We start from the raw sequence: 18,988 nt of genomic DNA, 5'->3' as shown, positions 1-18,988 counted from the left end.
GCCTCCACGACTAGTGTTGACTTTGTCCTAGCAATATTTTAAAAGGTCAACATTCCTAAGTGTGCAAGGCAAGTCAGCCCCGTATCAGTCAGCTGATCTTCAGGCAGGAATAAAGAACCTGTCAAGGTCATCAAACCTTCAGAGGAAGGTGACCAAAACCCCTAGAGAATCAAGTGCTTCTTCTAAAGACAGACAGTTGCCTCTTTGCTCACGGCAGGGTAGGTTTAGGCACAGAGGTAGAGAACCTCTGCCCTCTGCAAGGGTGCCTCAGCAAAAGGTATCAGGTCAGGGCGGGGGGGGGGGGGGGGGGGGGGGGGGAGAAAAAAAAAAAAAAAAGACTTTTTGGCCAAATACTGCTTTCTCTTCCTAAGAATATTCAGTTTAAGAAACCACTGATGTTGTGCTGCCAAAAAAAACAACCAAACAAAACCAAAAAACAAATCCAAACTCAACTTCTGGAACATTATTAGAGTTTTATTCAACAACTTGGAGACAGCAAAGGAGAATGCAGAACCGATTGCAAGTCATTTGGCACAGGATGGGAAGCTGGCAAAAGCAGGAGGTACTCATAGGAAGTGTTAAGTAGCCTTGTGCCAAATCATGGGAATCCATTACAGTTTTATTCAGAAGAAAGAGTTCAAGAGAAAAGATAGTGGAAAACAAAGCAAACACTTCCTGTAATTTTTGCTGGGTATATAAGATTAATTTGCGGTCCAAAGATAACCAGATCTGTTTTTCTGTGGTTCCCACTGCCGACTAGAAAATATGAAGTCCTGTTCTGAAGTGCAGATGACCTGACTGGAGGGCGGTGGATTTCTCCTTTTTTGAAGATGGAGATGCCTAATGATCTAAGACAGATCAACTTCACCAGCTGCCTAAGTCCCAAAGCCACAGCTTGATTGTGTAAGTATTCCTGGAAACAAGAATGCTCTCTGCTGAGGCTTGAATCCAATGCAATCTGAGCACTGCAGAGATGCACTTGTCTCCCAGGCAGCAAATCTAAAAGCTGTGACCAAAGACACAAATAAAAAATAAAAAAAAAAAAAAAGAAAAAAGTGCAAGCTCTCCATATTAAGTATCCAGCTTGAACTGTATGAAGAAAAAAAAGGCAGCGTCAGAGAGTGCTAACAGAGCTCTCACCCATGAGCTACAAAGAGTCCATAAAAATTGGACAAGCTGCCTTCTACTTCAGAAAGGCAGTTAAGAACAAGTGTCTGTTCTATGAGTCTCTGCTGTGCTTTTACAGCTCAACTAACGGTACCTATGTGCAAGAATACCCAAAGTGAGAATGCACTACACTGACGAGCACTGAGAAAAGAAACACTGTGTTGACCCTGCTTACCAGGCGAACTATTTGGGATCAGTTTAAGCAGTAAATGGAGAAATTATTTAAGTAAATCTACCAGAGATATCAACTAATTATAATAATTTCTTCCTAGCCTAAGGTTAAGAATCTAACTGACTTATACACACACAAAGCAGCAGAATGTAGCTAGATGAATACCAGCCTGATATTAATAAGATTAAGAAAACATATCAATAATTCTTTCTCTGCCTTTCTCCCTCATTCAATTCTCTATTAGATGTTTGAACATTTGCAAGCTCTTCTACATTCTCTGTTTGGAGCCAACTTTCATCTCTCTGGAACTCCAGATGCACTTGCTCAGGAGTTGTCTGTATACTGGAGTGCATTTCATACCAAGTGAGGAAGAACAGAATACTCTTGGCTCCTCTTGCAGCTGTTAGACAATATTTTGTGTACTAGTCTCAGCACCAAGACATAGTTTCATGAGCCAGAACTGCTGTTCTTGCTACCTTCCAACAACATAAGCTTTCCATAAGACTCCTGGAAAAGTCTCTTAGCAAGCTCTGAGTAGTAGAACAGGCTGCTAAGTGATCACATGGAGTACTCAGTTGAAAGCATGTCAGGTGTCATTGCTATGAAATGAAATATTTTGGAAGCCAGGGGAGTAAAAATCCCATTAAAATAGAAAAGCATCAAAATTACCCAACTATTACCTCTGTGTTTGGAAAGTTAAGGTGCATTAAAATACACACACAATTTATATGAAACTTTTTTTTGTAGTGTATATATATCATTTGTTATATATAAACCTGTGTATAAATTACTGTATGTTTGATATAAGCATTTATAAATAAATAAATAAATACTGACAGCAAATCAGCTTTGACATGGGCAAATGCAAAGCCTGTTATTTTAGAAGCACAATTAATTACAGTCGTGTCAATGACAGAGAACTCCATCTGGTGGCTTGACTAAGGAATCTCATGATTGTTTTCAACTCTAGTTTTGCAGCTCTTAACAAGAAAAAAAACTTGGAAAAATTTTTATTGTAAAGTTGTCCTCAAGTTGTAAGTGTTTGGGGAGGGAGAACTGTTTGTTAAAAGACAATGTATGGAGTAAGCTCATCCTACAACATGAGTTTGCACACAAACTGAGATATTAGCTCAAAGAATAAACAAGAAAAACTTATGTGGTCCTGTAAAAAAAAAAAAAAATGCGTGTGGAAGGGCAGAGGCAAACCTCTGTCCTGTGAACAGGAGGTTTGACTGAACTACTAAACAAAATTTGCTACGGCAAATAATGCAAACGCACTTCCTCCCAGGTCATATCTGTGCACCGTAGCACTGTGTGTTAGACACATAGTAAGAGTGGAATTTCAGGAACTTCAGTGAAACTTCCAGCAGTCTTATGGAAAGCTGATGCTAGATTACTTTTACACAAGTGTGAGAAACATTGTTAATGCCACTTCTTAACTACCCTACTTCTCATGAAACCCTATGAACTTACTCTAATTCTGAGCAGGGGGAATGTTAGAGAAGCTATTTAAGTTTCTGGAACAAGCACTCTGCAACTGAACCACCATACCTCAATGAAATCCAAGTGAATGCATGTAGATCACGTAGGCTCCCAAGAACACTTGCAAAGATGGCACTCTGAAATGAGGGCTTCCTCCCCACTACACTGCTAGTGCAATTCAGTTCCAGACTGGACTGCAAAACCACATCCTATAGCCTGAACACAAGTCCACACTCTTAGCTTACAGCAAGCCTGAGCACATCCATGTGTTCCCAGCCTATGTTTTATATCACCTTATCCTTCATGGACATATGGCTGTCAGACAGGCAAGTTGTTTATGGGCTCCCTGGAAAAGGACCAAGACAAGATGTGTAGGTTTGCAGCTCCCTTTAAAATGCTGACCATGATTCCCAAGGCATCTTGCAGCCGGCAAAAGTATGCTGTGCTTCAGACTGTCCTGTGCTACGAAGGATAGTATAGACATTATGTCTTCTGTTGGTTTTGAATAAAATAATTTCTCTACTAAATGCTGGATCAACGCCAAAAATTAATTCACATGAACTACTGAACATACCAGATGGTAAAATCTTTGTTACAACTCACTTGGGCTAAATTTAAACAAATCAGTTATAAACAGCCCAGAGTGAAAAGAAAGTTTAGTCAAATGTGAAAACAGCTTACCGAAAGATTTCTAGTTTTCCCACTGACAGCTTACCATTTCTGCTTCCTCCTGATCTACATTTTCAAACACCAGAACCTTGGAGTCTCATCTTACAACGAAGCTTACAGCAAGGAGCATCAAGTTCTCAGAAAAATATTATTTTTGCACAATAGAGAAAAGCAGCACGCTTTAATAACACAATTACTTCTAAATATAAACATAGCACTAGTGCCTCCAGTAGCTTTCAAACATAAAAGTAGCTTCCTGCCTCCCCCCAAAACAATATAAGTAAGCCTGAATTTAAGATTAATTTGATATTTACCAGATTTTCTCTGCCGTCGTCCAAGTAAATCTGTTACTGTTTTGCGGAATAGTTTAGCTTCTTCTTCATTAGCAAAATTAAGACCAACTTGACATGTCTGAAAAACATTAATATTCCCCCACCCATGACTAAGAAAATGTTTCAAAGGCTTTCTTAAATGTCTTCTTACACCTTCTGAAGGTATCATCAGGAAAAATCATCACTGCAAATTTGGAACCAAGTCTCAGTGAAACATTCTATCTTAGGAATGTCTGTCTACTAATGAAGTTTCTAGACATCATGGCTAACAAATTTGAGCAAAATCTTGTAGCTTGAAATCAAAGGGGGGAGAGGAAAATTTGTGCTTTAAGTATATATGGTACTTCATAAACATAATCTGCAAGTCGAAATGTAATTTCATTAAAGGGAGTTGAAAATAAAAGAACTGCATTTTAAATGTCCTATGGATTAAGTTTTCTAGTTGAGATACAAAAAAAAATCCTTTTATAAATAAGCTTTAAAAGCTTCAAGGAACACAGGTAATATTGTACTTTAATAAATAATTTACAGAATGAAATAAACCCCTCGGTTATATTTGAAGAAGGTACTGTTCAAATAAAAGGCATTTTAAAACAGGTATTTCAAAGATGTTGAGACTCACATCTCCAGCAAAGGTATGAAAATATCCTCTAGGACTATTATATACAAAGTTATTGTACAGCTCCTGCTCCCACAATAATTTTCCATCCTGAAAAGAAAAAAGAAAAAAAACAATTTTTAAGAACTCAGACAAATTGCAGAATTTAATTTCTTTCACAATAGAACCTATCTAGAGTTGGAAGCTGCATGGTGTTAAGCATCTACCTTGCTATTCACTCAACAAATGAGCTCAATCAAAATCAAAATATACTGGAAACTTGTGAAGAGCTGTGGAAGACTATTCTGCCAGGTCGCCTATGCTCTGTTCAATTTCCTGAATGTTTTCAAAAAACATCCTTCAAATTCTACAATGTATCTACAATGGATACATGTATCACAACAGTGATCCTGGGAGAGGTAATGGCGACCAGTGATGGGAATACAGTGATTAACAGTAATAGGAATCAAGGAGACCTCCAGTCTTCTGTTATTATCTCAGGCTTGACCTGAAAACAGTTAACGTAAGGAGAACAAAAATCTCACCATTTTTTCTTTACATATTGCAAAGATATTATAGTTCAGCACCCAAGGAACAGGTTTCTCACTAAGTGTAATAGTCAAGTGACCAAATCACAAAGTCCAATACAAGCACCAGCTGGCAATTCTGAACAAATCTGAGAGACCTGAAGCACTGAATGCTGACAGATAATGAGCTGTTACTGGCTGCAGAGATAATGGGAAGCTTTCCAGAGTCTCAGCAAAGCCAGTAGGACCTATGCTTCTCAATATCATTTCTGATATAAAACCACAGTTTAGACGTTTAATCTTTTAGCTTCCACTATCTTGAGTTAAATATAAGACAAAGATCTTCAGTATGAATGTATATATTTTGGAGAACAAAACTTGTTTTTCCTGCAGTTTTCACATGCACCAACACACTAATCAAAAAGATTGTTTCCACTCCTACAGAAGACAGCACCTATTTTGTTAACACCATCCAAAGCAGTACCTTGATAGAATTTTGATAGCTATCTGTATCAGTGACACTATACTAACTTTCATTAGTTTGACTAATCAGATCTGCAGAGGACAGCTTCTGTGTGCTGTAAGAAAACTGTAGCTGATAAATTATTTCATCCATAAAGCTGACATCTATGAAATAATTTAATTTAGAATACCTGAGAAAGTTGCACTTGCCTATAAGCACTGTAACTGCACCACTTAAACGGGCAACCATTTACTTGAGAATTTCTGTGAGTTTGTAGCTATGACAACCTACACTCATTCAATTCAAAACAGAGAATGAATACAACCAAGCTTAAGGAGTCTGTAAACCAAAAAGAGATACTTACCTTAATGTCAAATATTCTGATAAAATACGACCTCTGTGGATTGTCCTTTACAAGGCAAGCTACACCACAGCATTTCTTTGACCACATGGCATTGCGATCTGCTGCATATATCTGAACAACTGCTGAAGACATCGTCTAAAAAGAAAAAAGGTAGCTATTACTTTTAAGGTAAAACCCACAAATTCTAGATTTGATCTTTTATCAAAGCACCTCTTAATTTTGTTCCTTGTTCCAGGCAGCAACTTTGATGATCTGCCAGGTTGTAACACAGTAAAGTTCAAATGACACCAAATCACTTCTATGCCTTAGATTTTAATTTCTGCGCAATATTTAGCTTAAGAACCCAAATGAACTTTTTGTTCTTGCTCGCAAATCAGCAAAGAGACTTTGCCTGTAAAAGGCAGACCAGTAACTATGGCAGTCACACAGAGAAGTCCTACCATGCAACTAAATTTCTTTCTGTTCAGTACTTCAAACCGGATAGAAATACAATACTCGGGCTAGAACTGTAAATTACACAGTGCCTGGAAACACTCCTGGATACTGGAACACAACTGTCTGGATTGCTTAATTGTTCAAATGGTCTCTGGCATGACTTCAGTGTATGCCAAGTAGCAAACTCTTAAAATTCTTGGGCATGGTTTGAAAATTCACATGAGCTAGGCTCATTCCCAGTTGGCAACTTGAAATCATCCCGTTTTCAAATTGAGAGATTTTAGGAAGAGATAGAGATTATTCCACACCAGATTGCTTCAGTCACTGGGAATGTTCCTCAGCATATTTTCTAGTTTATATGTGTCCTACCTTACAGTCCTACGAGGGAATGAAAATTTAAGCCTCTGAAGAATATTTATTTAGCAGCCAAGTCACAAGGACATCAAGTTTAAAGGCTCTGTAATGGGACAGACCAGAGGCTATCTGGCTCCAGACCTACTCTCCAACAGCAGCAGACGCCTGGGTAAGAATACAAGAGTACACCGTTACGCTAAGGGAGTATACCCCAGCAACTGGCAGGTCGGAGCTCAAAGCTCCACTGAGCCAGCATACCTGTTTTACAGCACATCAGATTTTTCCTTTGTGAATTTATCTAATCATTCTTCAGACCTCTGTGAACTTCTGGCCATCACAACACTGGGCAGGACTGTATTTCACAGTTCACCTATGGACTGTGTGAATAGTTAGCTACTAAAAGTTTGCCACCTGCTAGTTTCAGCTGACTGTCCCTCCTTGTTCCTACACTAGGGGACTATGTTAACAGTTTCATAGTTACCTATAAAAGCATGTGCAGCACGGAGAAGCATTTGTCACACTTCTTTGCCCTGTAAGTTCTCTACTGTTCAGAAAGCGGTATTAGTTTTCAGTCATTCTTGTACCAAGAAAAAACATTTTGTTTGACACTTTAGTCTTGTCACCCTCACACGCATCTTACCTAGCCCTACTACACCTTTCTTTGATTGGGGATGAGGCTTAGGCTGTATGAATCCAGTTTGTTAGCCTTTGAAACACAGGGTCACAAAAATATTCTTCTCTGTTTTGTTCTCTATTTCTTTCCCTCCAAGTTAAAGGCTTTTACTCCCTTTTTCACTATGGAACATTAAGCAGATGCTTTCATAGATCGTGTTACCGTTCCAAGACCCTTCTGGAGGGGTCACACCTAGTCTGAGTCACGGGCTCCGTACTAGGTTTTACCCCCCTGCTCTACAAGCATTACTTTGCCTTCATCAACACTGACTACTTGCCAAAACAGTTGACTATTTTGCATCTAGGACACAAGCATGTCTTTTTGCATTATAAGATTACCTATTAAGTATCAATATTACCCATGCCACACTTTTCACAAGTGGTTTAAAATAACCAAAATAACAACCTATGTTTCACGGGATTTTTTATTACTATTTCTTTAATTTTTATTCATTTATTACCAAAAAACCCTTTCTATTTTGTTAAAACAGAGTGAAAGTAATATAGGGAAACGGGCAGCTATTCCTTGGGAAAGCTTTATAACCTTTGCCCAAGAACTGCGATACATCTTTCACAAGTCAAGATACATTTCTGTTCTCTTTGCAAACACCCCTTCAGAACTTGTCAGACTAACTACTAATCTTCCTGGTAATCTACAGAAAAGAGTTAAAAGCGCGACTGAATGAGAAAAAGAAAGCTTTGCAGTTGCCTCCTCAAACGCTCTACTCTTGAGTGTAGAGTAAAATTTCTCTCCCTGTAACTACAGAGTAGTATGAATAATTTAATCATAACAGGACTTGTCAAATAAGTAAAAGGACCCTTGAATTAGCCACACGAGAGCAAGAAAACAATTAGCTGACATTAAGTTCTGAGTATAAAGAGATACCATTTCTCCCCTTATGCTGCAACAGGCAAAGATTTAATTTTGGGCACAACTGGCCAGATTTTGTTCAAGCCTTCTCAACTCTCCAGAACAAGTCCAGCTCCACTAACCTCCCCCAACAAGACTACCCACAGAAATGGGGTCTTGAAAGAAATTATTCAACTTAAATTCAAGGTATAGAAGACAGTGATCTGTGTCAAGAAAGGGCTCCCTATGCATTGCTTCCTATCATATCTAGCAGCAGAAGTACCAACTGGATTACCTGGGTAAACCAGTAACTGTCATAACTCGATGACTGCACATAAAAAAAAAAAAACCTTGAACCAGTACCACCCCCATGAGTAGAGAGAAGAATACTGCACAAGAAGTGTGTCCTCATTCTGCATAACCATAACAGACTTAATGTACACTTGGATAATCTACGAGTAGAGCTTAATCTACAAGTTAGAGAGCAATTTCACTGATCTATAAAGTAGGTGGTGTTTTGAGGCACACCAAGCTTATTCAACTACATTTTAACTTATTCATTAGCATTGTGCAAATTCCTAGTGTTGACAGATTGTGATGAGGCTTTCACAAGTTAGAAAATATAATTACAAATTCCACTGTTACACCACTATCATTTTTTTAATTAAAAGGACAATACAGGAAAAAATACAAGGTGGGGTGGTGGTTTATTTTTTTGAGGTATAGTAAGTTGATTTTTTACTTAATACCTAAAGTTATTACTGGATTTTCAGGAGGAGGATTTTGAAGCTGGCACTACTGCTTTGCTTAATAATTTTGGTGAAGATCTTGTCCTTTTTACATAGCTATGTATTTGGAAAAAGTACATCAGGGAAAGGAATAAGGTAGCCTACCAAAAACTGATGGGCCATGGAGACAAGAATCAACCCTCCTCCGTCCCCTTCATTTTTTCCACAGTCAGCCTCTGGCTGGAGGACATGCCATTCATTCCAGGGACTTGTCACACCCCTCAAACTGGTAAGCTATGTAGCAGTAAGTCTGGTGTCACCTGTACACTGGCTGCCTCACTGGCAGTGCTGGTCTCATCCTTGGACATACATACTGCAAGATACGTGGTATGAGCAAAAGGCTCACGAAAACCCCTTCTGTGTACAGAAGACAGCCACAATGAGTGATCGCACATTTGCAGAACGTGAGCACAGCAGCCACTGATAGCTTCTAACTGGGCAGTGCATAGCTGTATACTTTGATCAGCTTCTGGTGTGAACACTCGCTGCAGTAGCCTGTCAAGTTAATGATTTCCCGTAACTCATTTTTTCAAAAATAGTAAACCAAGCCAACAGAGACATTAAAAAACAGTGGGCCAAAAGTCACAACAAAGAGCAGCAGCAAGATTAAGGCTGTAAGATGATGTTCAGCCACTTCAGTATACGCCTGAACAGAAAGCATTTTAAGACCCATTGGGACGGTTTTTTGCGGTGTTCACGTACAGCTGACAGCTGCTAGTGGTGCAAAGATCAAAGACTCGTAAAATGACTTTGGCTGGGCGTGACCTCTGTAAGTCTTCCAGTCTAACCTCCTGCTCACAGCAAAGGTAATTAAAAGCCTAGAGTTCAAGTTGCTCAAAGTCCTGTCCAGTTAAGTTTAAAGGCTGCAAATCACCTCTGGGGAACCTGTTGCAGTGCTTAATCATTTCTATTTTAATGCTTGTAAAAAAGCAACTAAGTTTAATGAGTTCTTCTAATGGTTCAGTATTGGTATGTGTCACATGCTGACAGCACTACTGAAGACACACTAGCAGTGGTTGTCAGTCTTTCCCAAGAGTCACAGTTTTTCCAATAAAGGTGCAAAACCCTGCATACGTACATAATTTAATCACACAACAGGTCTGCTTTTCTTAGTTACCCTTCCCAGCCCACGGAAGTACCTTCCAAATAAAACTGGGGGGATGACCCCGCCCTGTAATGTAAGGATACAAGTAGTAGCAGTTGTTTCCAAGCAGAGTAACCTCTCGGGGAAAAAAAAAAAATAAATCAAAACATGCTGATACAATGCCTGTAGCTTCTTCACAAAGTCAGTCCGAAGACTTTCAGCCTGAAAGTCATACTGAACACAATTAGCTACTTTAAGATTTCTGTGGAAAAAAGGTATGGTGAATAGTTGTGTGCAATCCAAACCCTGTAAGAACAGATACCAGTGTTTCTGTTTTCTTTGCCTTACAGTAGATATCTGGAAAAGTTGTCCTGATCAATACTACAGCTGTTGAGAAGGTACCTTGGCAGGCATTTTTTAAGACCTACTATGGTGGAAATCCTTATAATGGCTAAATCAGGATACTGAAGCCTGATCAGGTGATGCTGGGTCCTCCTAGGTCACTCATTTCTTCTTTGATACAAGACCAGGAAGACAGCGCACAGTTTGCTTCCAGGGTGACTATTCAAGAATAAAGGGCTGTTACTATTCATTGACATTAAACCAGTGGTAAGTAATAGTCTCTCTCAGACAGCAGGGTTCAGGAACTGACACCTGCTAACATCAAGTACCACTTCACTGTGGAAAATGCTTGGTGAGGTGTAACTCTTAATCTTGACCACAAGATGCTTCAGTACCAAGTAACAGACTAGCATTCTCTGAGTCATGGAAGAAGGTACGGAAACTCACTAAGACTCATGAATGAGAAAGACAAGAAGCACAAGTGAGAATGCAGGATAGCTCACTCTGTAAGAAATCAAGACTAATCCATAGAAAATTAGGCAATTATAACTCAGCGGATGACATTTCTTTCTCTAGATTACAAGTATTCTGCACAAAAAAAACCCAAACCACCAAAATGTCACACTGACCAATCACGCAGAAATATTGCTTGAAATCTGTGTATCTCAAAAAAGCTTGTTTAAGAAATTACACATTTAAGTGTCAATATTTCAATAAATTGTTATTCAAAGCAAACAAATTTGAGTTAGTGATAAGACCTTCCTGTTGTTCTGCAATTACTTTATCTTCAGTATCATAAATATATGGCACTTCCAAAAACATTTCTGTAGTGCTCGACAGTTATGCATTTTATCTCATCACCCTTAATACAGAAACATAAACAAAACCTGCTGCAGGAACCAGGCACTGGAACCTCCTCCCCTTCTCAAAGGAAGGCCTTTGGTAGCCTAAACTGGTCGGTGCCTGCTCTTTCTGGTGGTTTCATTTCCCTTCTGCACAGCGGTCCTGTTTCTAGAGAAAATGTAGCTATTTTCTTGGCATTGACAATGTCTCCTGCCATGTGGGAACAGTGTGTTCCCTTCCTACTAGGAAGGGCTGATAACCCACTTCCAGGGTAAATGTTCTCACCACGCAATCCTACAGAAGGCATGCACTGCAGCCTCCTCCAACGGTGCTTTTAAATGAACTGAGTAAGCCTGCCACTATTCAGATTATCGCTAATTAGGCCACACAAACAACATGCAAATATGCTTCCCTAACAATTTCCACATTATAAGTGGCTCAGGCATTTGCTACAGTAGACAAAAAATATTTCCTAGCACTTTCACAGAAAGTTAGAAAACTTGAGTTTAATCAGGTTCAGAATCCTACAATATTTATTAGCCCTGGACAGTATAATTCAGCCCTAAACAATGCTGGGTGTGATGGTTTAGATGCAATTCAGGCGTAACGGAAAAAAATATGAACACAAATCCACACTTTCATCAGATTTTCATGGTCTCTAAGTATTCACAAGTGTCAGTTTGTACGTACTTACGTTTGCAGGTTTGAATGGGAAGGGCCAGAGGTAGGAAGAAACAGTACAAGGAGAGAGAAAAGACTAGTGCCATTAAAGGCAGACTGCTTTCGCTTCCTGCCGACACCTTCATCTGAAGGACCACAAGGATTATGGCTCCAGACGACAGAAGTACAATAGATGCATCCAACTACCTTTTTAACCTTTTTCCCTTTAAGAACAGTGGGTCACGCTATTTATGGTTACTTCATCTTCTACAAGAAAAAAGTGTGTGATGATACTGTCTTGACAGTACACATACACTTTTCTGGAGACAGAAATACTTTTCAAGAACTCCACAATATTTTGACTATGAAATTAGATTTTACTAAGTTAGATTTTGCAACTCTCAGACTGGCTTATAATTTATGTCTTTGTACCAGCTTGCCTCCAGAATCTTCACAAATGAGTCCAACATGTGACAGTGTTTATCCACTGGGGATCTGGACACTTCTTTATTTGCAGTTTGGGTAAACTGTGATTACTTCAATATTTAAAGCTATTACAGCTGTTAAAGATATATTTAACAAATTACTAATAATCTTATCTTTAAAGACAATTGTGTATTGCAAAAAAATTACATTCGGATGCTACAGACAGGATTTTAAACTAGAAATTTTAAACACAGAAATAAGAAATACAGAACTTCAAAAGTTTTCTGACAGATTTCAAAAAGTTAAGCAGCTGGAAACAATCTTCTAATTTTAATGCCATTTACAGGACATTATTTTGAGAAGACAGACCGATTGCTCCACAGACAGGAAAACTAAAGCAAGATTTGACAGAACTGATAAGAGCCTTCTGTAAATACCCAATCACATGAGAAAAGCTTTACTTGGTACCAACTGAAAAATTACTCAACTGAAGACACTGACGCCTTACTAGTTCTACTGCTTGTGAAATTATTTGCTACAATCGCTAACAGTGTTCAATTTTAAGCTTAAAGCTTGCTTTTAGTTTTTTTATTTCTCATGATGACCTACCGATTTTAAAAAGCACTATGCATAGATGCTAAGAAGTTACTGGGGTTTTCTACCTATACTCAAAGACAGGCTATGTGAAAAATAAAGCCACTGCATAAGAGATACTGTCTTTTTATTATTTGAAGGCAAGAAGGAAGAGAGGAAGTTTTTCTGAAACAGCTAAAAAGCCAGTAATTTCTGAAACAAAGATCTTAATCTATGTTAAAAGACAGTTCCACATAACATATAGCCCAAAACATTTAAGGGATCAAGAGACCAGAACCAATTAAAAAAGTTCATACCCAAGAACAGATTCCCAGCCTTGTTCTGATCTGTACACAAATCAGTGGCAATACCTTCACTGAAGACCATTTACTTATGTGGAGAATATACCAGTGATCACCAAGTGACATTGTAACAAAAAAAAGGGATAGCCGTTTAAGAAATCTAACTATAAAAGTGCTTGTCCAGACTTAAATCTGCAGTCATCTCTCATATTTTTCTAGGTGTCTTCAGATACAAGTTCATTTACATTTCCAGTACCTCCCAGAGCCCGCCAGTTCAGCTAGAGCTGGCCAACTTCTTTTCAAACACTCATTGCTCAACTATAGATCACAGAAGACCAACAGGATGTGGGTAAACAGCATAGCATATAAAGCCAAATCCAACAGCACACGATTAATTAAAAGAGACATGTTTTTTTATCAGACACAGAAAAAAGGTATTTTTAACTCTTACAACCTCAGTCCAGCCAACACATGCAAGACTTCAGTCTTCCAGAGATATGACATAACCATAGCCACAAGGATGCTCCAGATTGTAATATTCCAAGCTATCTCAGTTAAGCAGATCATTTACCAAATGACATACACAACCTGCGGTTTCCATCGATGAGCAAGCTGAGCACTGCCACTTCCTGTTTACCTACGCAGCATCATGAGTAGCTCGCTCGGCTGCATCTCACCGCTTAACGCTGCTGAAATCTTGGCTGTCCAGAAAGCAGCAGACACATGACAAAACGCAGTTATTTGTTCTGTTGTTAAAGTTACACAGTTACTTGCACAGGCCATCCACAGATTTGTCATTGTCCTGCTGCCATGGAGCAAAAATTCCCGCTACAGAAGGACAGTCTGTCTTGCCATTTCACTCCCACCAGCCTCCCAAGACACTCAGGATAAAGACTTCCTTTTCAAAGCTCAGGGAATTTTTAGATGAAATGTTAAAGCCTAACTTTCAATTTTGAGCCATTTTAAATTAATCAAGACTCCCAAGACTAGGATGATCCTTACACAAATAAAGTACTGTACAGATATGTAGATTAACTGATTCTTAAAACTATGTTTCATGGTTAGACACAGGAATTACAGATTGGTGTTTCAAGCCATACAGATTCAAGGCAAGAATCATTAGTTTTACAGCAACCCATGGGATAAAATTTGAGGTTGAATCTGTTGTCCAGTTCCACTGCCTATTCAGCTGTAAGGGAAACCAGCTCCTTCGATTCAGCATTGTCTTGTCTTCTTCTGGCAACCCACTGCCATCATGCACCGAAGTCCTCTTCCTTCAGCCTTCACCAACCACTCCATTTTCTATGCAATAATGTTTTTCCAGATGCCACATACTAGTTCCATATTTAATGCAGCTCTTATAAGCTGACCCTCTGACCCACTCTGAACATATGACAGTGGTTTGAGAAAATATTTTAGAATTCAGACCCTTATCCATGTTTTGGGGGTTTTGTTTCCCTTTTTTTTTTTTCTTCCAAGAGTTAGATCCATCATAGTTCTTTCTAGACCTGCTTCATGATATATGTATCGCCACATTCACCAATAAAAATCTTCAAAACAACAGTTAGATTGATTAAAGAAAGGACATTAAGCATAAGCCTCAGGAATTCCCGAATTATCCCAGCTCTGGAACACTCATTAATGAGCCCTTGAAAATGCCATTTAGCATCTACTGGAACTCTCAGGTCCATATTAAATAAAAAATCAATACATACATAGATAAAAATTATTTGCTTTGCAGAGGTTAGCCTTAGGTGAACTTTATGATCTTCATAAGATCACACTTGAGGACAGAAAATAAGGAATTTTGAATTCAGATACTTAGAAAACACTGAAATAAAACAGCTTCAATTGTTTTAAAAGAAAAAATTCTTTTATAAGAAAACAGTAACTTCATGCCAACATAAAACAAAGAACCCTCTTCAAAACATTAACAAATTTGAGAAAAGGCTATTAAAAGTAAAACCTCTTTGAACAGTAGCCAGCAACTGGTCTCACAATCATGCACACAACTTGTGTCCTGTCCTGTAAAGCAGACTCAATCCACTTACATAAAGGTACTTAGAGATGTGACCCCCCTCACACTTTCACTGTGCCACAACTCAAAACATTTTAATTCCTCCTGCAGCAGTTCATGTTTCAACAGAACAGTTATGATAATTCAAGCCATATAAGGAAACTCATAACTGTATATAAGAATTATTTTTTTATACTAACAACTAAGTCTACTATGAACAAAGTTACTCCCAGTTATAAGTCTTAAAAAGCAGCCATACTATGAGGAAAAATAGCATGAAGATGTAGTGGTTATATGATCCCTGGCCACATTCAAAGCTCATGCCAGGGATACAATGCAAAAAGCTCTTTCAGTGTACCTAACAATGAAAGCATCAGCTGAATACTTGCAAGACTGCTATTTGTCATTTAGTTCTAGCAACAGTCTGTTGCATGTTTGCATTTATTTCTTCCCCATGCCTCAGTTTCCTCATCTATAGCATGGAGATACAGATATCTACCTCTGTAGAGTGCCTTGAGAATTACTGATGAAGAAAAAAAAAAAAAGTGAAAAAAAGGATTGTACTGCCACAGACAGAAATCTGTTATTTTGGGGGTGGGGTGTCTGTGTGTATGTCTACATTATCTTCTCTGCTAATAGCAAAGGTTAAGACAGCTTAATTACTACATCACTAGTGTTAGTTTTCTTCCCAGTGCAAAAACATTAATTAATACCCAACAGGCCTGGTCACTGTTGACTGTTTTAGATAAGGAAATGGAGATATTTTCTGCTATGAGGGATGCCCCTTGAGGAAAGTGACATTCACAACAGTTACAATTGCCACTACCTGCATGGGCTCCTTGTTTGTAGGTCCAGAGCACTGCATTTACCAATGCACAATGGAGGCCAAAAGCCACTGAAATTCACCTGTGTGTAAACAAACTTCAGCATTATGGAAGCAGTGCTGCAGGACAGTGGTTTGAGCTTACGCCTGAGATTTGCAATGTAAGTCTCCTATTTCTGTTAGGCAAACCACAGCTGTAAATTTTCCGTAACAAACTTACTAATGCTTTTGTAAGTCAACATCACTTTTTCCACAGCGTATTTAACACTTGATTCTTAAGATGGAAGAATACACAGCACAAGGTATATGAACCAGAACAAGGGCAAAAGGAAAATTATTTTTATGACACATAAGTAATTTCCCACCTACCTGTCATTTCTCAGTGGTCTCTTCCATAATAACCCCGACCCCTGAGCAACAAAACCCCCTAAAGTCTTAGTACCTAAGGATTGAGAAAATCATGAGATCATGCACCAAAAAAAACCCAAACCTAAGCAAATTCTGATGTTGGCAATACCAGAGGAATCAGATAATCACCTGACAAAAGTAGTTTTGAAAACTAGGCATTCTATCCTAGTCCTGATACAGCCCTTCAATAGGGCAATCATCACTCCATCCAAGTTATTTTATTAAGGATTGAGGCTACATAATAAAAAATGCCATGGATGTTTTAGTTTAGGCCAGGGGTCCTCAAACTTTTTAACCAGGGGGCCGGCGCACAGATGAAGCGGCAGGCAGCCATCTGCGGCTGCTTGGTTCCCCCCCCAACCCCCGGCGGGGGGGTCTGTAAATACCGGGGGCTGGACTGGGGACCCTGGGGGGCCGTATCCGGCCCACAGGCCGTAGTTTGCGGACCCCTGGTTTAGCATCTGGCACTACTACTTATGCATCTCAGAAACTGCATTAAGAGCTTGCCCTCAGTGATATCCTATAGCAGGAGCTCTGCAGCTCAAGATTGGTGTTTAAATTCTCAGGCCAGGTATTACAAACCCTTGACTTCTACTACGTAAGAAAATCTCCCCTGTACAGTTTGTGTTTCTGTTACACTCTCCCCACGGATTATCTAAATTAACAGTACAAGGTAATATTTGAGTGTAGTTTACTAACAAAAACAAAAAAAGCTTAAGAAAAGGAATTGATGAGTTTGAAATACTCAAGTTTTCAAGGGGAAAAAAGAAATGGATACAAGCTAGGACTTCAAAAAACAAAGTTCAGATGAAGAACAATTTTAAAACTCTGATATAAAACTCGGTTGACAATTTCCTTTCTGAACTTACTACCCACTACTGGCAAATAAATGCAAAGGGCTGAATTGGAAAGCTCCTGCCCTAAAGTCAAAATCCTTCCTCTAACTTCTTAAGGTGCCAGAATGCTACTTATCACAAGACTGCCTGCTCTGCTGGGCACAACCAGAACATCAAACACTGCAAATAACCTACTCATTTACAGTTAAAGTGTTTATTTGTACAACTAAAATGTTGTAGAAAGCAGGCAGCAGGATATATTTTTCCACTGCACTCAATACTTCAGTGTCCATGTCCAGTCACCAGTTTCCAGTTAAATCACACAATACTTATTTCTTCCTTCAGTGTAGAGCTGGTCATACAAATATAGCAGTTCCAAGGGGCAACCATCAGCAGAATTGAGGAACAGAGGCAGTGATACTGTTCTCAATCTTTTATTCTTGAATAGTCAGTCATACATTTGGATGGGTCAGAACAAAAGCTTCCCGACAAAAAAAAAAATTAGCTCTACAGTACTGCTGTGTTCCGTTCATAACTTGTGAACACTGCTCAGCACCAATAACACATATGCTACATGAAAAGTTAAAAGTACCAGCCTGAATTTACATACAGGTCATATAAAACAAGATGTCACTCTACTTACAATAGTACTGAAACAGCACTGGATCTCACGTGAGAAAAAGCCAAAAATAAAGAAAATCAATATCAGATCAAGACAATAGTTTACAATCCACAAAGTCACACAAATATAATTTTAGTATGAACACAGTAGTTTAAAATATTTTAAAAACCTTTTGGGCAGAAAAATTTGTTTCAAACAACATTTAGAAGAAACATTAAGTATGAAACTGACTTTTACTCTTTTTGTTGAGTATTGTCTGAATTAATGAAATACAGCAAGTTGAGCCAAAATAGTAACTTTAATGAAAGATCTTACGATAGGTTTGCTTTTGATCCCAGTGAAAATGAAATACCAGAAACAATCAATCTGTATTGCACCGGCAGTCCAATCATCCAGTATCATTAGCCTAATCAAGCATCAGATTTGAAGCACGACATGCTTTAGTTTCTGAACTACTTTTCTGCAAATCTCTGAGTCTGTTCTGGAGAGGTGAGGCTAACAAGCTGAACGTCACCGGTTCTTGCTGCTTGGGAATACTGGCAACAGCCTCACCATCAGGTCAAGTGTTTCTCACTTTTCTGAAAACATCCACTTATGCAATAATAAATCAGAGTGCTTTTATGACAGTATAAAGATAACAGGTATATTGTTACACCATATTAACAGAATAATGTTCATTAATACCAGTTGTAACCATTAAACAGAAAAAAAGGTTATTAATGACATATGGATTAATTTTTTCAGGTGTGTAACACCTTTCAAAATGAGATATTCCTGCAGGAGTGCACTGATGTAACTTAAAGCCCAACGACTGAAAGAAGGTACCCTTGTCAAAGCAGACACTGTGTTTCCAGATTTTGCATGGATATTTCCTTCCTTTGTGATCAACTAACTACACAAATTGCTCTAAGCACCTGAACAGCCTCAATCTGTGAGCGTAGTAACAGAAAGCTCTTGATGTTGAGTTTATGAAGGACAGTATCAGTCCCAGGAGGATAGAGTTTAGAGAAAACAAGCCCGTTACCCAGTTAAGATAGAGTCCAAAAAAACCTACATCCTACTCAAAAGACTTTATATGAGTACAGAAATAGGGTATCTCTTCCAGTCTCCTAGAAGAAATAATCACAGGAGTGGGACCTACATAATAGCAATGTATTAGAGGTTCAGTATGGTAGATTT

The 18,988-nt window shown here is 38.6% G+C and overlaps 1 protein-coding gene across 4 annotated transcripts in view; it reads right to left on the bottom strand.

The window, feature by feature from the left end:
• The window catches only part of WASL (WASP like actin nucleation promoting factor), a 58,151-nt gene that overhangs the window by 23,010 nt on the left and 16,153 nt on the right, over positions 1-18,988 (bottom strand). For 3 of the 4 annotated variants that reach the window (XM_055807575.1, XM_055807573.1, XM_055807574.1), the window contains exons 2-4: positions 5,775-5,909; positions 4,445-4,531; positions 3,805-3,901 (exon numbers count right to left, since the gene is read on the bottom strand). In XM_055807575.1, coding sequence (XP_055663550.1) covers positions 3,805-3,901; positions 4,445-4,531; positions 5,775-5,909 — 319 coding nt within the window. Of the gene's footprint in view, positions 1-3,804; positions 3,902-4,444; positions 4,532-5,774; positions 5,910-11,186; positions 11,291-18,988 lie in introns of those variants that run through there. The other variant, XM_005228764.3, reaches the window with a different exon arrangement.

The sequence above is a fragment of the Falco peregrinus genome, chromosome 6 (assembly GCF_023634155.1).
Source record: "Falco peregrinus isolate bFalPer1 chromosome 6, bFalPer1.pri, whole genome shotgun sequence".
Classification (NCBI taxonomy): domain Eukaryota; kingdom Metazoa; phylum Chordata; class Aves; order Falconiformes; family Falconidae; genus Falco; species Falco peregrinus.
Note: the sequence above shows the minus strand (reverse complement) of the source record. Positions and strands in the feature narration are given on the sequence as shown.